The sequence below is a fragment of the Tarenaya hassleriana genome, unplaced genomic scaffold (assembly GCF_000463585.1).
Source record: "Tarenaya hassleriana unplaced genomic scaffold, ASM46358v1 Cleome20, whole genome shotgun sequence".
In the NCBI taxonomy this organism is placed as follows: domain Eukaryota; kingdom Viridiplantae; phylum Streptophyta; class Magnoliopsida; order Brassicales; family Cleomaceae; genus Tarenaya; species Tarenaya hassleriana.
This window is the reverse complement of record NW_010965373.1, coordinates 564,644-582,879: the sequence shown is the minus strand read 5'-3', so window position 1 is coordinate 582,879 and position 18,236 is coordinate 564,644. Positions and strand designations below refer to the sequence as shown.

The following is an 18,236-nucleotide window of genomic DNA, read 5'->3' as shown; positions in this document are numbered from 1 at the left end:
CAAAACTCCAGGTTTCACCTCCATCGGACGATTCAGACATACAGATCCTGTCAATGCCGGTGAAGGATCGAAGCAGAACACGTAGCTTCCCGTTTGTGGTACGGTATGGCACTGGTTGGATCACGCTTAGACTTGTGCCTTTGATGTATACGGGACCGTGCTTTTTCCACGACCTGCCCGCGTCCAATGTCACCTGTTCACACGGGTTGTGAGGATTTTTGAAGAGTAATTCTCATGCTCTGGATTTGGCCAGATATTATTGCAAACCTCCATCCATGCCCCCCAAGAATTCCAGCTTTCCACCGACGATCCGCAAAGAAGGTTCCCGTTTTCCAACAAGATGGGCTGCAAAAAGTATAATTTGAATACATAAGTTACGAACAAACAATATGACCGGGACAAGCTCTTTCGTTATTCAAGACGGAAGGTTTAGTTCTGTTGAATTCGAACAAGTAACCGCATTTTGATCTGTCATCTATTTAGTTTACAACCATGTGAAGGAATCCAATGTGTCGTTTATGTACTTTCGGTCCTAATGAGAGCAACCTTTTTTACACGTTCGATGTCGATACAATAGACAATACATAGTCCATGTGATATTTTTACCTTGTTCTTGATTGGTCCTAGGATTCCAGGAGGAAGCTGCTCCCTTTCGGTCCAGGTCTTGCCTTTATCATACGATCGTTTCATGCAACCGCTCCATCTGAGCTTCATGAAGCAATGCAGAGAAAGAAATGAAAAATACAATTTGCAATTGAGAATGGGAGAAAAAGGGGCTCAAAATAAAACGAGGGCCGGATATATATATATATATATATATATATATTACTTTTGAACCTCCTGGCCGATTTTGTAGAACAACAGCAACTCGTCGGAGGGAAGCTTGAACAGTACAGGGTTCCACATTGGAACTCCTGGCTCCTCGTCAACCATAATCGGTGAGTGCCAGCTACCATCCTGACCGATAAATCGTTACATTTTCTTGCAACCTTGATCAGACCATGATGATATTGGACTCTACTCTAATCATGTACATGAATAAAAACTTCCAAAAGAAAATGTATATCATCAACCTCGAAACATTGCAACCAGATCTTGACATCAGGTGCTCCTTCGAAGCTACCCCCGAAATACGCAGCCAAAAAGTGACCTTCGCCAACCTTGTCATCAAACGGAAAACCGGTAAAAAAAGAGTTTGGCCAATCCCCATCGTTAACGAGACATAATTACGGTATTAAACCTCGACGATGGTAGAGGCATGGCAGCTCTTGAAGGGGGCCGAATTGGCGGGGTAAGTGAAGGTCTCCAGCAGTGGCCTGAGAACCTGAGAATCACCATTTCCTGTCATCTGAATTTACCACAGAGCAAATCAACCATTTCTCGATATCAATATGTAGAAAGAAAAGCGACAAAGACTTGTAGAAACCCGACAAATTTTAACGTTGACACCTTGTATGTTCCTCCTGAGAGCACAAACTGGACAAAGACAACAATGGTTGAGAATTTTCCAAGTGAAACACCTCTTCACATAGAGACCATGTAGAAATCATATAATCAGTAGAGTTGTACACAAGTCTAGGGAAGAAACTACATCAAAATGATTCACAAACAAGCCAATTCATTGGACAATACAGTAATATATGCTACATTCAAGCAAAAAGGGCTAAACATAGCAATGTTTCTCAGTTTTGCTCAAGTATAGTTTGGTCCGCTCAGCAACAGGATAGGAGCATTTCAGTAAAGGGCGACGACATTTGGAAGGAAATTTTGACGACCCAGATCGGATTCACGCCGGAATTTTTCAAATTAGAAACGACTTCCGCCAGATCCATCTTTGATTGTATGAACCTGTCAGTCTAAATCCCACCCACAAAAGAAAAACACAACTTCGAGAGAGACAAGGAGATTGCTTACCTGATTAGTTCTGTTCAGTCACCCTCCCGTCAGATTTGGGGTTGACCTTTTTACATCACTTGCACCTTTCCGACTCTGACGGGTGAAATCAGTGGGCTTTACATATGGGCTTTAATGGGCTTTCTTTTAATGGGCTATTAGACTCGAGCTCTTTCGATCTGGGCCCTGCTCAAATCTGACGTGGCAATGCTGGTTTAACGGTAATAACGGTCATCTGCATAAAGTTTCCTAATCAATGTGGGTAATGACAAAACCCTTCCCTTTGGAAAATATTACGATAATGGAATTCTTTAGACCTTTCAATTTTTTATATGTTTCAAAAAATAAGCCCGCTACACCGTGATGGCTCTTCCGTAATTACATTGCAACCAAAAGGTCATTTAATCCGAAGAAACAGAACATTTCCCTCTTTCAGTTCCCAACCTTTTGCATCTCCCCCCGACATTTGATCTTCCCCGAAGATATCATATTTATACATGTACGTACGTGTGTACCCATACAGATACGTGTATACAAACCCAAAAATACCCCATCTGTCATCCATCTTCTCCATTGCCCGAGATTTGATTGTCTGATCGATCTCACCATTCCCACGAGGAAAACAAAACCATTGTTCTTTGATCCGTCGGGAACAGAAAGGATCCATCTTTCTGAGTTTTTCCTTCACTTTTTGCGTGTATACACACACACATACAGATATATAGGGAGAGACAGGGAGAGAAATGGACTCAGCGTCTTCAATGGGAGACTCGCTGACGGCGAGGATGATACCGAGACCGCCGTCGCTGGATTCGTTCGTTCCGATCAACGTGTGCGGTCTGGTGAATCTCGCCGGCGTCAGGATCTCGAAGCGGGAGCTTTGCCGAAGGGTCGTGATCCCAAAGTACCTCCGCCTCGCCCTCCGCCGCTGCATTAATTTGAAGGACGCCTCCGCCGGGACCGGCGCCAGCGCAGACGCGGATGTCGTCGGAGCCGACGACTCGGCGCCAGAGGCGCCTGTGATCGTGTTCGTTAACCCCAGAAGCGGTGGTCGACAAGGTCCCCTCCTCAAGGACCGCCTCCAGCATTTGATAACCAGCGACCTGGTAATTCCTTTCATATATATACATATATACACGCGATCCAATCTTTTGTGCTGTATGTGCATCTCTGATCAATTGTTGGGTTAAAAAAGAAAACGGGTTTTCGTTTGTGAAAGATTAGTGTGTTTAAATGTGAATGATTGAGGGGTAATATGGAGATGTAGGTCTTTGACATAATGGAAGTGAAGCCTCAAGAATTCGTGAGATATGGATTGGGCTGCTTGGAGACATTGGCGGCGCAAGGTGATCACTGCGCTCAAGAAATTCGTGAAAGGTTGAGAATTGTGGTATGAAATATGAATTTTTCATACGTTCAACATTAAAAATTTTTGATTGTTTTTGGGATTTGTTATAGGGGAATGTGCATTGTTTTGATCGTATAAGGGTTTGCAGGTTGCGGGTGGGGATGGTACGGTGGGTTGGATTCTCGGATGTCTCGGCGAACTAAACGTACAGAACCGACAACCTGTTCCTCCTGTCGCTATCATTCCCCTCGGAACTGGGAACGATCTTTCCAGAAGCTTCGGATGGGTTAGATTTTTTTTTTTTTTTTTTGTAATCTCACATCCTATTAGCAAAGAAAGAAATCTCTGATGGGTGCTGTGAAAAAAAAAATGATATACGCTTTCATGTGGTCAGGGAGGATCATTCCCCTTTGCATGGAAATCCGCCATAAAACGAACTCTCCACCGCGCAAGTATTTCTCCGGTTAGCCGTCTAGATAGGTAAATCACCGACCGACATACATTTTTTCCCGGCATTCTTAAATTCATTCAATCGTCCGACCGTTTTAACGAACTGACACAGCTGGAAGATTCTGATTTCGATGCCATCTGGTGAGATCGTGGATCCCCCGTATTCGCTCAAGTCTTCGCAAGAATGTCACCTTGACCAGGTCTGCCTTCTGAGAATCGCCATTGATCTCTCGCACCCTTTACACGTTTTCATGGCAGCCGTATGGTTATGAACAAATCTCTTGTCCCTTAAACTTTAACAAAAAAACTTTTTTTTGTTGAAGGGTTTGGAGATAGAGGGAGAGCAGCCACTGGTAGGAAAGAGTTACGAAGGAGTGTTTTACAATTACTTCAGCATAGGGATGGACGCTCAAGTTGCGTACAGCTTCCACAATTTGCGCAACGAGAAGCCCTACCTTGCCAACGGCCCTATCGCCAACAAGGTTTCCTTGCCCTCTCGGATAGCGTTTCCGTATAATTCATCATCGTGTCCCGACACTGAATCGAGAAACGCTAAGTTTGGTCCGTTTCGGAAATGTGGCAGATCATATATTCCAGTTACAGCTGCTCGCAGGGGTGGTTCCTCACGCACTGCAGGAACGACCCGAGTTTAAGGTTTTTTTACTAATGCAAATTAAGTTTGATGAAATGTTATAAAATGAAAGAACTATGTAACGAGATTCGATGTTTTTATATGTTTTTTGGGTTTCACTTTCAGGGGGCTGAAGAACATCCTGAGAATTCACATAAAAAGGAATGATTCGTCCGAATGGGAGAAAATACCGGTCCCCAAAAGGTAAACTTGGGTCACAAGTAAGATGATATATCTCATTTTCAGAAGAACAAACCCTATGTATTTGTTTTTTTTTTAATTTTATTTTTGGGAAATGCAAACGGTGGTGGCAGCGTAAGGGCAGTGGTGGCACTGAATCTCCACAGCTACGGGAGTGGAAGAAACCCATGGGGGAATCTGAAGCAAGAGTATCTAGAAAAGGTCAAATCATATATCATTCTGAAACATATATAGATAATAAAAATAAATACTAGGATTCATAAATTTAAAAGGGAGGATATATATATATATATATACACACACACAAATGTTGCAGAGAGGATTTGTGGAGGCGCAAGCGGATGATGGGCTGGTCGAGATATTCGGACTAAAGCAAGGATGGCATGCTTCTTTCGTCATGGTCGAACTCATCTCTGCTAAGCACATCGCTCAGGTACTCCCAGTCATCTTTTAATTTTATAATTTAAATAACATTTGTATAAATTGAAATGTGAGCAGGAGTTTTAAAAAAAAAAACTCTTTTTTTTGGTGTAAAAAATGGGTAAAAAAACAGGCAGCAGCGATAAGATTGGAGATAAGGGGAGGGGCATGGAAGGATGCATACATGCAGATGGATGGGGAGCCATGGAAACTTCCCATGCTCTCTGACTTTTCCACCTTCGTTCATATCCACAGAGTCCCTTTCCACTCTTTCATGGTCAAAGGAGATTGACCATGATGATGATCATCATCCATCCATCCATCCATACTTTCTATTTCTCCTGCCATTAAAAAAAACGTGTTTTCATGTTCAAAAACCCCACTAAACATGCTTGGTTAGCCCTTAGTTAATTAGTTCGTCGTCCTCTTCATCATCATAAAAAAAAAAAAAATTTTTTTGTCTTTTTCATTTTTTTTTTGGGGTGTAAACCATGTTTCACGCACATGATCTATGTTGTGTTTGGAAGTTGTGAGGATTTAGCATTAGGAGCATACACCGGCCTCTATCGTTTATATTGAAACAAATCATGTAACAAAGCAGCGATATCATATATATATATATATATATATATATCGAAGTTTGTGAGTTCATTTTTGTTTTAAAATGTTAGACCACTGCAAGTGCAAGGGAGGAGGATAGGGTTGAACTGAGATTGGACTGTGGACCACTTGGAAAGCTCCGTGGGCTGGTGGCGCACGTGATAAGGGTGTGGTCGGGCCCTCCACTTGTCCGTCTCCACCGAGCCCATGTAGGACCACGTGGGTCCCAAAAATCTTTTATTTTTGCTTCTTTTTTTTCCTCGTTTAACCGGCTTCCGGACAATATTTAATGCGTAAATGCGACATTGATTATTAGTGTCACATGCCATTTAAATCTCGGGTCTGGTTGGTTGGACAACCTTTTCTGCAATTTGTATATGCAAACTCAAAATCCACATCATACAAAGTTTTTTTGAAGAATATATTAAATTATCATAAATACCACGGAACTTTTACATGGGCAGTCGATTTCTTGAATTTCCTTGTTAAAAAATATATCCATCATTGTACGTTACCAAACATTTTGTTCATCTTTCACAAAGAAAAAAAAAACATTTTGTTCGTCACATACATCTAAACGGAACTTAATTTCCAAAAGGGGGCTAGGTTGTTAATTATGTGAGTGGTGGTGACACTCCACATCAAATTTTTCTTTGTAAAACCTTTAAATTTAATTCCAGGTACTGTCAATTTTTGGAATGCTTTATATTGATATCATTATTATCTTTTTGTAACAGTGCTGTGGGCCCCAAGGTCCTAATAACCACTATTTGAAGATCTTAGAGAAAGGTCCAAAAAATATCATGTCTATAAAATGCATGCCCTTACAGCGAGGCTAATAGTGATATAACCCACTGGCGCCCGACACACGTCTCCCTCAACCCTTTATCCATTTATTAATCAAAAATCGAAATACTGGTATTTACATATATATATATATATATAATGATTTTGACAAAACATTTATTCGATTCAGTTGATTATCTGTTACCAAATGTTGTGTATAAAAAAAAAATAAAACTGCTTGGATTGTTTTGTTGTAGCTTTGAACAGATTCACATGTGATTTATTTATGTATTTCCTAGTCTACAAACCATATTAGTTTCAATTTTTTTTTTATAACTAGTGCTCCCATTTTATTGTTTGCAAAGGAAAAGACTTTACGAGGAGAGAGAGAGAGAGAGAGAGAGAGAGAGAGAGAGAGAGAGAGATTGGCTCTACAGGAACTGAAAAGGCAAGAGACAGAAGTCTAGAGACGGAACAAAAAACGAAAAGCTGAGGTGTCTCCTGCTACTCTCCAAAAGTTCCAGAAATATCGGAATCGATTTATTTATTTATTTTTATTTAACATTTTAACTTTTTAAACATATGTATTAAGAAAAAAAATATTTTATCTAAAATATATTTTTTTAATTATCACTTGTCAATTTTTTTCTCTAATACAATATTATAATTATCTATTATTAAGAAAGGATAATTTTGAAAAAAAGTATAAAAAATAACATAGAAAATATCAAAATGTCATTTATTTTAAAACAAAAATATTATTTCAAAACGGGCGAGTATTATTATAATATAGGCATTGGATCCCCGAGAATCTTCTAGACACATCAAAATTTGGATCCTAATGGAAACGGTTTTTTGGTACGATTAATTTAACTTTATATGACATGTTCGTTTCTAAACGTAATCAGTTCTTGAGTTCACAAGATTTCGTACGACAATTTTTATTTTGTTTTTTATTTGTGAAATTTGTCTCTAAGCTAAATAGCAACCTAACCTCTACGTAACTTAATTAATCAACTAAACGATAAACCGACCGCTCACAAAGAAAATCATATAACGTCACATCAGCCAATAGAAGCGGAGAAATAGATTTTACCGAATTACAAATTACAACTTTTTTGCTAACTTAGGGAAAAAAAAGGAAGTGAGTAAAGGGCTTCCTTTTTTACCGCTGGGAGCTGGAGACGTTCCTCTACGGTAAAGCTCATAATAGTTACTATGCTCCCAAGACATCGACGGCACTGCCTTAAAATACGACCCGCCGAATCAGAAAGAGGGTACGACGCCGTACTGGGAAGCGGAAGCGTAGACATGGCCGACGAGAAGGACGTCGTTGTCGTTGTCGCCGTCAGTGCGTTTGGCGAAGCGGCCTTTGATCCTTGGCCGCGATTCGGCGTAGGCTTTCCTGGACGCGTAACGGATCGTCTTCTCGAATTTCCGGTTCTTCCGCTTCTCCCTGTACCTCGAAACCCTAGCTTCCCTGTCCGATCCGCAGGTCTGCTGATTCGTGACTCCTCCCGACACTGAGGAGCTGGGATCGCCGACAGTCCCTGTCGAGCCGGCGTTCATGTTCCGGCCATAGGGTATTGAGATTTCCGACAGGGAGGTGCCTCCGTCCGGAACGACGCCGAAATCGATGGACGAAGTCGAAACCTGAAATGAGTTCAATCCGCGTCAATTTCTCTGAAGCCAGCTGTTTTTTTTTAAAAGGGCAATATAGAAGCTAGAATTAATGGAATTTGGCGGTAAATTACACTGTGGCTGATGGATTGAGATGGGTAGCAGAAAGTGGAGAGCTTTGATCTGCAGAAGTCTATGTCAAAGCAGTGTTCGTTGTTAGCTGCTGTGACAGGGTTGGGTTTTGTCTGAACCGGGACAACGCTGTCCGCTCCGGCGCTGTTATGCGGCGGCTGGAACGAGTTTGAGTTCTCGAATTCCATCAATCGCTCGAAATCGGATAAAACAAAATCAGAAGATTTCATTTCAGCAGTGGATCCGATGTTAGTTTTGATATTCTCGTTGAAATCGCCGGGGATCAGCCAGGGGGAGGCGCCCAGATCGTCCGCGGCGGCGCAGAAATCAACGGAGGGGGAGGTGAAGTTACCGAGTAAGCCGAAGGAGGAAGAAGAGAACTTGGCGACGGCGGAGTCGAAGAAGGGCTCGACCGGGACGCGGTCGTGGCGGCTGGCGAGAGGGTTGGCGGAGTGGATGTCGGAGTCGCAGGCCACGCAGAGAGCGGCGGCGTCGGCTTTACAGGTGACGGCGGCGGGAGCCTGCTCGCACACCTCGCACACCCAGACGCGCTCGTGGCGCGTGGACGTGTGTATCCTCGTGTCGCACGTTACGCACAGGAACGCCGCATCGACTCGGCAGAACACGGCGGCTGCAACGGATTTGCAACCGTCGCATGAACGCGCCGCCGCGCCCCACCCGACGGAAAGTCCCTTCACGTCCCCAAACCCGATTCCCATCTTCTCTATCTCTCTCTCGACAATTTCCGAGGTTTGAAGGTTGTAGTTTTCGGAGCTAAAAATTCAACTCGTGTGAGAGTCCGGTATTTGATTTGCTGAGGGGATCTGTCCGAGTCCAGTCATAAAACAGAGGGACGAGGTCCAGCAACGAATCATTTGCCGACACGTGGTGCAACCTCAGCCAGGCAAATAATTGTTTGTATCAATCCGTCTAAAAATTGACTTGCCAACATTTTCCGATGACATTGGGTTTTGCTTGGAATTGAAAATCTTTAGTTTCGATTCTACGTTGATTTAATAAAAAAAAATATAAATGTTACAATAATTTGAGAGATAGATTTATAAAATGGATAACACTGAAAACCATTTAAAAAATTTACACCTCTCATTCTTGACAGTGTTACTATTAATATCAAAGAAAATAGGAGAATTTAAATCAAATGAAACATTATCTGCCTTGTTCATTCACTTACCATACTAATACAACAATAACATTATACACTTACCATACTCGAATCTGGGAAAAATAATTGTTTTAATTTTCAGAAATTCTATCTAATTAAGTTTATAGTGTCGAGCCGATTCAATTTATCGTGAAATAAAAAGATGATCACACGTGTACATATAGACGATTGCAAATCATATATACGACATATAGAGTGGCATATAATCATATCTTGTGGAGTTTAATTATTTATACGTTTTGATCGTTATATTGGTGAAGTCACCGTAATAAGATGGAAGAGGCCAAGAGGGGGTTTATCAGAAGTTATAAAATCAAAAATATATTGCGTCAGATAATGCGTCAGTCCATTACGAATAGCGTCACTCCCTACGTGGCCAATTTTCTAATATTATTAGATCCGCCCTCTAACCAATGGCGTTGCGTTTATTGATACGCTCGTTCTCTGAAAAGGGTACTTTGGTAATTCTATCATGATTCATTATGAAGACCCGGTCCAATCCTTCCTTGTCGTGATCTCCCATCTGGCCGGTGAACTTCACCGGCTTGCCTTTCAATTTATATTTATATATTAATTAGATGAAATATTGCATATTACATGCACGGACGGACAAAATAAATGTCGACACCTTTTTTTTATTTGTTTTATTCACCGTTCATTTGGACTAAATGCTTGATTTTACTTTTGTTTATTAAAAAAGATTTAAGTTAAATGATAACACTTTTATTTATGAAAAGGGTTCACTATTATTACATGGAATTGTTAAATTAAAAATTTGGCGAATGGATTCGGTGGAATAAACAAAAGAAATGAAACCTCAAGAAAACGGCTATCCGTTCCCGGGAAAGTGGCCGTCTTTTCTGGCATTCGATTTTGCTAAGTGCCTGCCTCGTTCATTCATCCAATTTTATAACCTTTAAATTCGTATATCAAAACTGACCAGATCATTTCACAACCATGGAAATTCATTACACAAAATACCCATTTTATGGCGGTCTAGTGATCAACTTTGCGTGTGACAAGTGTGTAAGGAATGGTGTGATCACTTGTTCCCAAGATCCCAAATTCGATTTCACATATCGAGAGGGATCGTACAATTTAATTGCGATATATATATTGTTTTCGTATCGTTAGAGATTTAGTTGGATCGAATATTGAATAAACAAAACACGATATAATACTTGTTGGATTAATTTATGTGTGTTATAACGATGACACATTTAGATTTGGGAGGATGAGAAAAGGAGTAGTAGGTCACATGATACAAATGAAAGAAAAAGAAGAAGAAAAAAAAGCAGCTTTGAGGGATGGGGTAAATCAAATGTCGTCGTCTCCCTTCAAAGACACTTACTTCCGGTTGAGGGAATCTTTTTTTTTTTCTTTTTTTTTTGAAAAAAAAAAGTCGATGGTCAAAGCTATATACACATATATATATGAGCATTGCATAATGATATATTCTATATTTGTAAGTGATAACAATATCACAAACAATGATTGAGATCTTTCAGGAAGCTTCTCCACTTTCGGCCGCGGCTTTGACAAAGGTAGACTTGCTTTTGCCGACTTCTTCCAATAATTTTTTTTACAAAAGGGAAAATCGCTGCAACTGATGATGGATAAAATCAAATTTAAAAAAATATTTTTTAATTAAAAGAGAGGGCTCATCGTACCCGTATATTCTAGGGTACCCTTATCTCAGTTTTGGTGTCGTCAGATTTTCGATTGCAATGTCTCGGTCTCTATCTCACGAAACCCGGATATCCAAAATTTTGGATACATATGACACGAGACCGGATAGCCGTGAAACCCGAATCCGTGTAACCCAATTTATTTTGTTGTTCGAAATATTGGTCAGCGCCTTTTATTCCTACATCACATGTTACCCTCAGTTCCATCTTCCGATGTGAGACAAAAAGGAACAAAACTCAATTGTAATATGGATCATATCTAAATGGACCGAGGTCCATGGTCCAATTGTTAAGGTTATTGTTGTAAATTTATTAAATATTAAGGGTATTTTTGTAATTTTTTAATGCACAGTATCCGCGAGATAATCCGTGACGAAATTTTCAAACACAAACTCGAACCCGAAACTCGGGTTTTCTGTCTCACAATACCCGATCTCTATCTCATTGACTCACGGATAATGAGTCTCGGATATCCGTGAAATAGAATATCCGGAAATCCACAGGTCCCACCCCTAACTCATATGGTTGAGAACCAAATATAACCAAAGGAAAAAAAAAAAAGACAAAAGAGGCAACCATTGCAACACGGCAATACCCGAGAAGGAAAGGAAATCAAATAAATCCTAAAATATAATTCGGATAATATTAAATATAATCAAGCAAAAGGGCAATATTATCTAATCGTACGACGTTGACGGAGCATTGCCCGGTTGGGATGACGCACTTTTAGATTCGTTGGGTTCCAAATTCAATTATTGCATAACACAACTGCCCCTCTCTCTTCGGATCCCCTCATTGACATTTAAATTGGGCCGACAAGATTTCCCAAAAATGTGAAATGTGAATTGGACCGACAGGATTTCCAAAATATCCAAGTAATAGACATTTAAGCTGCAACCATTTTGAGATAGTTGGAAGCATTTGTATGTGATTATATAATCCTCCGTGCAAATTGTAAAAGAAGAAGATAGAAAATGACCCAACAAATAGATACATAAAACCATTATTTATGAAGAAAAAACCAATTTTTTTTTGGAGAGTGAAAAAGAGTAGCGTGGTTTCTAAACCTACACCCCCACCCTTATATTTCATCTCAAGCTTTTGCTTTTCCCCATGAAAACGTTACAGCAACCTCTTCTTCTTCTGACGACGATGATGGCGATTCTACAGAGCAGATTGGAATATCATCTCGGCCAGCTCCTGCATCCAATTACGACCCAAACTTAATTTTAAATTTATATTCTTATTATTACACAAAAAACAAATATTCAAAAGCCGTATCATTACCTGCTTGGCTGATGCAACCTTCATTTCTCCCCACTCTTTGGCTTTCTTCTCCAGATACTCAAAATCAGCCTTCCCCTCCTGTGTTCATCATCATTCAGTACAATATTCTATGTTTTTCCATAACCATATCACCCTTAGAACATAATATCATGTGTCTCTTTACCTCTATTTGCTTCCCCAACTCCGAATCCCAGCTGGAGTATCTCTTGCTCACCACCTCACCCAGTGTTCCCTCCTTCACACACACATGCAAGCTTTTAGTAAAATGAGCCAATAATTTGTACGTGCATGGGAAACATAAACAAGAATTATATGGCGAATCCAATCCAACACACGTGAATCACCAAACTGGGTTTAATCACGGTTATCAAACCTCGATGAGTTTGGCAGCATTGCGTAGTCCACGAGCCATCGTGTCCATCCCACTAATATGAGCAATGAACAAGTCCTCCACATCTGTACTCTCTCTCCGCCTGTAAAGGAGTTTGCTCTTAGATGATTCATAGCGGATATAACGCATTTGGTCTGGATGGCTAGAAACAAATATGCAACTGCTGGCGATCAAAATGTGTTCTTACAGTTTGGCATCAAAGTTGAACCCTCCTGGAGCCAGTCCACCCTGTTTCACAAATCGATGTAAAAATCAAAGATAAAGAGTCAAAAGATGAGATTAAAGGCAAGATTCTTGTTGAAATTTGCAGGTAAGAGTGGGTTTTACATACGTTCTTGATGACACTGAACATAATCATGGTTGCCTCAGCAACATCTGTCAGAAACTGATCGGTGTCCCAACCTGTGCGGAGTCGTGGAAAAAAAGGCTTCAATTTCCAACACAACCAATCAAAAACTGGCAAGAAAAGAAATTAATTCTGACGTAGAATACCAGTCTGAGCATCTCCACTGTTTGCATCGATGTTCCCTAGCAAACCATTAAGTCTCGCAGTTTCCAGCTCATGGTGACAGCTGCATATATGATATTCCAATACACGTTACTAAACATTCTCATCATATCAATCCCGAAAAAATAAATGAGAAAAGATATGATAGACATAAGGTATATGCATCATACGTGTGACCAGAAAGAGTTGCGTGGTTGCACTCAATGTTCAATTTGAATTCTCCTGCAGCATAAGCGAACAAATACCAATTAAGAGATTTTCGGTCGTATCTTGAATTAGACGTTGCCATGACAAATTAACCAAGTGAATTGCAATGTCTCACCGATAAGTCCGTATTTCCTCAAGAAATTGGCTGACGTAGCGGCATCCCAGTCATACTGGTGCTTGGTGGGTTCTTGAGGCTTGGGCTCGATTAAAAATGTCCCTGAGAGCAGAAAAAAAGGGTTCTCACCATATTCACATGCAAACCATGGCATACCACAGAGAAAGGTATACAGAGGGACATACCGTTGAATCCAATCTTCTTCTTGTAGGCAACAGCTGCTTCGAAGAATCTTGCCTGCGTGAATAACGAGAAGAAGCTTCGTGAAAGCATACTTTCAGACAGCAAGATGGTGATATTATTATATTATTCACATCAAACATACCAAGTGGTCAAGCTCTCTCCCCATATCAGTGTTCAAGAGTGACTGGTAACCCTCACGACCGCCCCAGAAGACATAGTTTTCTCCACCCAAGTAATGAGTCACCTGATGAATGTGCATATCAGTTAAGCACAAACTCAAAAATCCTTTAGTATTTCCGCTGAATGAAGCAATCCATCAAGCAACTCACCTCAATTGCTTTCTTCACCTGGGCAGCAGCATAAGCATATACTCCAACCTCAGAGCTATGTAAGAACACTTATTCCATTAGTATTTAAATGTTTATTCAGATGTGTATTCAATTCAAAGGGGAGAAAGGGTAATGGAAAGCATAAAAACCTGGTTGCAGCACCGTGCATGTAACGAGGATGCAAAAATAGCTGAGCTGTACCCCAGAGTGGTCGGATCTTGCTTTCCTGCATCAGAAAAAAAAAGCTTTGTTATAACAAGCACATCAAAATGCATGGATGTGTTTGTGCAAGAATCGATTATATAACAGCAAACTCAGCTTCAAAAGCCAGCTATCTAACGCCAACTGCAAAAATGAGAAAACCGATAAAGTGAACTACCTTCTGAAGTTCTTCGGCAAGTTCCACAACTTCATCTAAGTTTTTGTTGGCTTCCTGCAAATAATAAAAGCAATGAGTGTAGAACGGGATTAAAGGTTCTTTCTCGACAAGGAACAAATGAAACAACAAAACTGTGTCACAAAACAGAAGATACTCAGAAACAAGTATGTAATAAAAACGACACATTGCAGAGTGAACATAAAAAAGCTAAGCTTACCTCAAGTGTTTGACCATCAGGGGCAATGTCTCTGTCATGGAAACACCACCACTCAACTCCGAGCTTCTTCAAGAACTCAAAGTTGGCTCTCACTACAGATTTGCATCAAACAACAGTAAGCAATATATCCAAACTTCATAGAAAATGACCAAATCATCACCATAAAGCAAGCTTACTTCTTCTCTTAGCCATAGCCAGAGAGTTTGTGCCATCTTCCCATGGCCAAAACTTTGTAGGGGCGCCGAAAGGGTCGCCTCCAGTCCCACGGAACGTGTGCCAAAACGCAACACTGAATCTAAACCAGTCCTGTTATAACATTGAGCAGAATACCATAAAAAACCCTCCTAAACCCTTTAAACCAAAAAAAAATAAATTCAAAGATACCTTCATTTTCTTCCCAAGGATCTCCTCTTCTGCATTATACCACTTGAATGCAAGTGGGTTCTTGCTGGAAGGTCCCTGCAACCCAAGAAAAATTACCATTTGTTCCCCAAATCTGCCAACTGAATTCATCATTAACAACAGCGTTACAACAAGCATTTCTTTGATTTCCCATTTACTGATGATACTTTCAAATAAATTTAAAAAACGACACCCATATTCCGATCAGAAACAGCAGAAATGAATCACATGTGCCCTAACATAACCAGTTTCGGTATTACCTCGTACTTAATTTTTGGGATTCCAGCGAAGAATTCCCCCTTCCAATCATCAGAATCGTCGCACTTCCCACCCAAATCAGCAGGACATGTTGGTGCCTCCGCAAACTTCGCACAACATCATAATCAATAAAATGGAAAGAACTATCTTTTTCCCCTCAAATATTTTCAGTGACGGGAGAAAAAAAAAAGATTTTATTTTTTCAATTACCACTAGAAACGAGGCCGCGCTTAGCCCCAAGAGGATCAGTAAAAGCCCTACTTTCTTCATTAGGTCGCCCAAAAATCCACCTGCAGGTCGGGAAGAAGAGAATACACAATCATAATCTCCGATCATGAAGCTCGAAATCACAAGAAGATGAACGAAGAAACTCACCCAGAAGAAGACTCCGAAATGCAAAAGGACAAATGAAAAGCCGAATCGTGAAGATCGAGGAAAGCTCAGTTGTATATAAGAGGGAGAGAGAGCTGTTTGGATAATATCAAAAAGCGATATCTCGGGGAATTAGATAAATTTGGATTCATTCCAGATTATTATAACAAATCGGTCAAGAGATAATTACAAAGATTGTCATCTAGTCCACGTGTAGGTTTCTCGAAATAGGTTCTTTTTCTTTTTTTAAGTGAGAGAGACTAAATCAACGGTGAGAGATGAATGATGACGCCACTTTTATTGATCGGACGTTTTAAATGGAACTAAATGACGTTGGTTTGACTCAGCATTTACTTAGTTTTTTCATAGAGGTGGACGTTTCGATCCAGCAAGGTATTTTTTTCATTCGAACAATTTTTAAACCGTATTAATTTTAAAAAATAACGAATCAAATAAAATTAAAAAAAAATAATCAAAAAATCTATTTTTTAAAAATATTCAATTTTTTAATAAAAAATGTAACCGAATCGAATATAATATAATAACCGATTGGTATTTATTTTTAGAAAACCAAAAAAATCAAATCGAATTATTCTGAATCCAAACCCGAACCGAATACCAAAACACTCCCGACTAGTTTTTTATATTTATCATCCATCTAATATTATAGAATAACGTTTGATTAGTTTATAGTTATTCCATTCAATTTAATAAAAATGAGATAATGTTTAAAGTTAGAACTAAGGGGGTTCGAGGGTAGTAGTAATTGTGGGTGATTATGGGCGACGTTAATTAGTTGACAATTTTTATAAGGATTGCGATCGTGATTGGTTGTATAATAACATTTTTTAAAATATTTTTAGTTGTTATTACTACTATTTCATAAAAACCATTTACTAAGTTTATAAAACAATTAAATACAAAGTTTTCAAAATACACTTTTCATCAATTCAATTTATTTTTAATAAACTCCTTAAAATATATAATTTTAAATTGGAAATATTATTTTTAATCACTCTCATACACTTCTGTTACGATTATGATCAATTGCTATTAAATCAATTAATTTTATAATATTTTAGCAACAAAAGCGGCGACCAATTAATTAATATAAAAGTTCAAACATCTTTTCACCACTCATTTACACGATTAAACCCACCAAAACATCAAGGCAAACAAGCACGTACGATTCATGCAAACCGTAAAATTATTCTACGGAAAAATAAACGAAACTCACGAGAATTTGGAAAAGAAAAAGAAAATCAAACAGAAATTAATTAATCACCAAAAAAAGGTAAATTAAATAATTAATTAATCAGTAGGGTTTCTCGCCGATGTAGTTGCCAGGAGGGTCGTAGTTGCAGGTGATGAAGACGCCAAGGCCATTGTCGCAGACGACTCGAGCGCAGCCGAGCCGCTTGGTGTCCCGCCACACGATCTGAGTGTAGTGGCCGCACATCTCTCCGCCCCCGCACGAGTTGTCGTAGTAGTTGTAGAACTTTCCCTCGACCGTCCACGTCTGCACCGCCTGAGCCGGCGTCCAGTCCGACCCACTTCCCCAGAATAGATTCTCTCCGTACGGCCCTGTCGAGTGGGTGAGTGCGCAGTCGTATCGCCTCTGGTTCGCCCACCAGGTCGCGTACCCCTCCAGCTGCCCATCCCACACCATCGGCTGCAGCCCTTTTGAAAATTATAAAAATAAAAAACAAATTTGAAGGATAAAAGGGTATATCAATTACTCATTGCAACAAATTCCGGAGAACTTAATCCAAAGTTGAAAATTTTATACGGTCGACCCAAATAATGAAATTTGGAATTTAGGTTATGTTAGTCATTGTTTAGAGAAAAAAAACATAACAATAAAAATGGTTAACGTGGTCATCACCAAAAGATAATAAAACGATGTATGAAGTTGTAGCCAAACAAAGTAAATAATGTGTCAACATAGTATACGACCAATTCGAAACGTACCAAGCTGGGCCCGGACAGCGTTTTGAGGCTCAAGGAACTGCTGAGCCAACGAGCCAGCAGGAGGCTGAGGGGTCGGGGTTGGGGTCGGATAGACCGGTATGGGGTTAGGGTTAGGGCTCGGGAGCGGGATCTTCGGGACGTACCGTTTATGGCTAGGGCTCGGCGGTGGTCGTGGCCGGTAATAATCCGCCTGGACCACCTGAACGGCGAGCAAGAGAAGGGCGACCGCCAGGGTTTGAGTCGATGAACCGGTCGCCATTGTTGTGGACCGACCAAGAACAATAACTTATGATTTTGGTTGGGGGGGATCAAGATTATTAGATGAGGGATTACTTATATAAGTGCGTTTTTAATATATAAATCAAGGGCTTTGTTTAATGATGTTTATTGTCAAAAGAGAATGTGGAGTCCATGTTCGATTATGGTTACCACATTCGTGTATCTTTGGTAAATGGCAAAAAATATAAAACATTTACCCAATAGGGTTTTCAATATATATTCTGATATATAAAAAACGAGACCGTATCATCATCCATTGGTTAATTGATTAATTAATTTATTTTCCTGGTTAATAGTCTATATTAATATACAGTGACGGGTGATAGGCGACAGCCGACTCGGCCTCGAATATTAGTATCCCTTTAATTTATCTGATATATATATAT

At 39.9% G+C, this 18,236-nt stretch overlaps 5 protein-coding genes across 5 annotated transcripts in view; 1 reads left to right on the top strand and 4 right to left on the bottom strand.

Moving 5' to 3' along the window:
* Positions 1-1,907, bottom strand: part of LOC104813533 — a 3,060-nt gene extending 1,153 nt beyond the window's left edge. The window contains exons 1-7 of the mRNA XM_010541152.1: positions 1,450-1,907; positions 1,241-1,348; positions 1,074-1,160; positions 830-957; positions 607-703; positions 268-345; positions 1-193 (exon numbers count right to left, since the gene is read on the bottom strand). Coding sequence (XP_010539454.1) covers positions 1-193; positions 268-345; positions 607-703; positions 830-957; positions 1,074-1,160; positions 1,241-1,348 — 691 coding nt within the window. The 5' untranslated portion in view covers positions 1,450-1,907. The remainder of the gene's footprint in view (positions 194-267; positions 346-606; positions 704-829; positions 958-1,073; positions 1,161-1,240; positions 1,349-1,449) is intronic.
* A 427-nt stretch (positions 1,908-2,334) lies between these two features.
* On the top strand, positions 2,335-5,598 carry LOC104813532 (diacylglycerol kinase 4). Its single transcript, XM_010541151.2, has 11 exons — positions 2,335-2,999; positions 3,161-3,283; positions 3,390-3,527; positions 3,636-3,721; positions 3,804-3,891; positions 4,015-4,173; positions 4,275-4,345; positions 4,449-4,526; positions 4,637-4,724; positions 4,840-4,956; positions 5,077-5,598. Exons 1-11 carry the CDS (start codon positions 2,637-2,639, stop codon positions 5,233-5,235), a joined length of 1,470 nt encoding a protein of 489 aa, XP_010539453.1. The 5' UTR covers positions 2,335-2,636; the 3' UTR covers positions 5,236-5,598.
* A 1,749-nt stretch (positions 5,599-7,347) lies between these two features.
* On the bottom strand, positions 7,348-8,906 carry LOC104813531 (zinc finger protein CONSTANS-LIKE 5). The gene is made up of 2 exons (XM_010541150.1): positions 8,084-8,906; positions 7,348-7,982 (listed from the first exon to the last, which is right to left on the bottom strand). The coding sequence occupies exons 1-2, from the start codon at positions 8,798-8,800 to the stop codon at positions 7,596-7,598; spliced, it is 1,104 nt and encodes a 367-aa protein (XP_010539452.1). The 5' UTR covers positions 8,801-8,906; the 3' UTR covers positions 7,348-7,595.
* A 2,954-nt stretch (positions 8,907-11,860) lies between these two features.
* On the bottom strand, positions 11,861-15,725 carry LOC104813530 (xylose isomerase). Its single transcript, XM_010541149.2, has 20 exons — positions 15,604-15,725; positions 15,439-15,518; positions 15,231-15,335; positions 14,953-15,027; positions 14,745-14,874; positions 14,569-14,660; positions 14,352-14,405; positions 14,122-14,198; positions 13,973-14,027; positions 13,786-13,887; positions 13,646-13,697; positions 13,461-13,562; positions 13,309-13,360; positions 13,123-13,202; positions 12,962-13,032; positions 12,818-12,858; positions 12,613-12,712; positions 12,403-12,474; positions 12,240-12,317; positions 11,861-12,152 (listed from the first exon to the last, which is right to left on the bottom strand). Exons 2-20 carry the CDS (start codon positions 15,496-15,498, stop codon positions 12,117-12,119), a joined length of 1,434 nt encoding a protein of 477 aa, XP_010539451.1. The 5' UTR covers positions 15,499-15,518; positions 15,604-15,725; the 3' UTR covers positions 11,861-12,116.
* Positions 15,726-16,718: 993 nt separating this feature from the next.
* On the bottom strand, positions 16,719-17,862 carry LOC104813529 (pathogenesis-related protein PR-1-like). Its single transcript, XM_010541147.2, has 2 exons — positions 17,572-17,862; positions 16,719-17,280 (listed from the first exon to the last, which is right to left on the bottom strand). The coding sequence occupies exons 1-2, from the start codon at positions 17,828-17,830 to the stop codon at positions 16,916-16,918; spliced, it is 624 nt and encodes a 207-aa protein (XP_010539449.1). The 5' UTR covers positions 17,831-17,862; the 3' UTR covers positions 16,719-16,915.
* Positions 17,863-18,236: the final 374 nt, after the last annotated feature.

Coding starts and splice junctions, on each gene's coding strand:
- LOC104813532 (XM_010541151.2), top strand. CDS start 2,637: ATGGACTCAGCGTCTTCAATGGGAGACTCGCTGACGGCGAGGATGATA. Junction 3,284..3,389: donor GTGAAAGGTTGAGAATTGTG/GTATGAAATATG, acceptor AAGGGTTTGCAG/GTTGCGGGTGGGGATGGTAC. Junction 4,527..4,636: donor AAAATACCGGTCCCCAAAAG/GTAAACTTGGGT, acceptor CGGTGGTGGCAG/CGTAAGGGCAGTGGTGGCAC.
- LOC104813531 (XM_010541150.1), bottom strand. CDS start 8,800: ATGGGAATCGGGTTTGGGGACGTGAAGGGACTTTCCGTCGGGTGGGGC. Junction 7,983..8,083: donor CTCAATCCATCAGCCACAGT/GTAATTTACCGC, acceptor AACTCATTTCAG/GTTTCGACTTCGTCCATCGA.
- LOC104813530 (XM_010541149.2), bottom strand. CDS start 15,498: ATGAAGAAAGTAGGGCTTTTACTGATCCTCTTGGGGCTAAGCGCGGCC. Junction 13,033..13,122: donor CAGTGGAGATGCTCAGACTG/GTATTCTACGTC, acceptor GACTCCGCACAG/GTTGGGACACCGATCAGTTT. Junction 12,859..12,961: donor TGTTCAGTGTCATCAAGAAC/GTATGTAAAACC, acceptor TTTGTGAAACAG/GGTGGACTGGCTCCAGGAGG.
- LOC104813529 (XM_010541147.2), bottom strand. CDS start 17,830: ATGGCGACCGGTTCATCGACTCAAACCCTGGCGGTCGCCCTTCTCTTG. Junction 17,281..17,571: donor CGCTGTCCGGGCCCAGCTTG/GTACGTTTCGAA, acceptor AATTTTCAAAAG/GGCTGCAGCCGATGGTGTGG.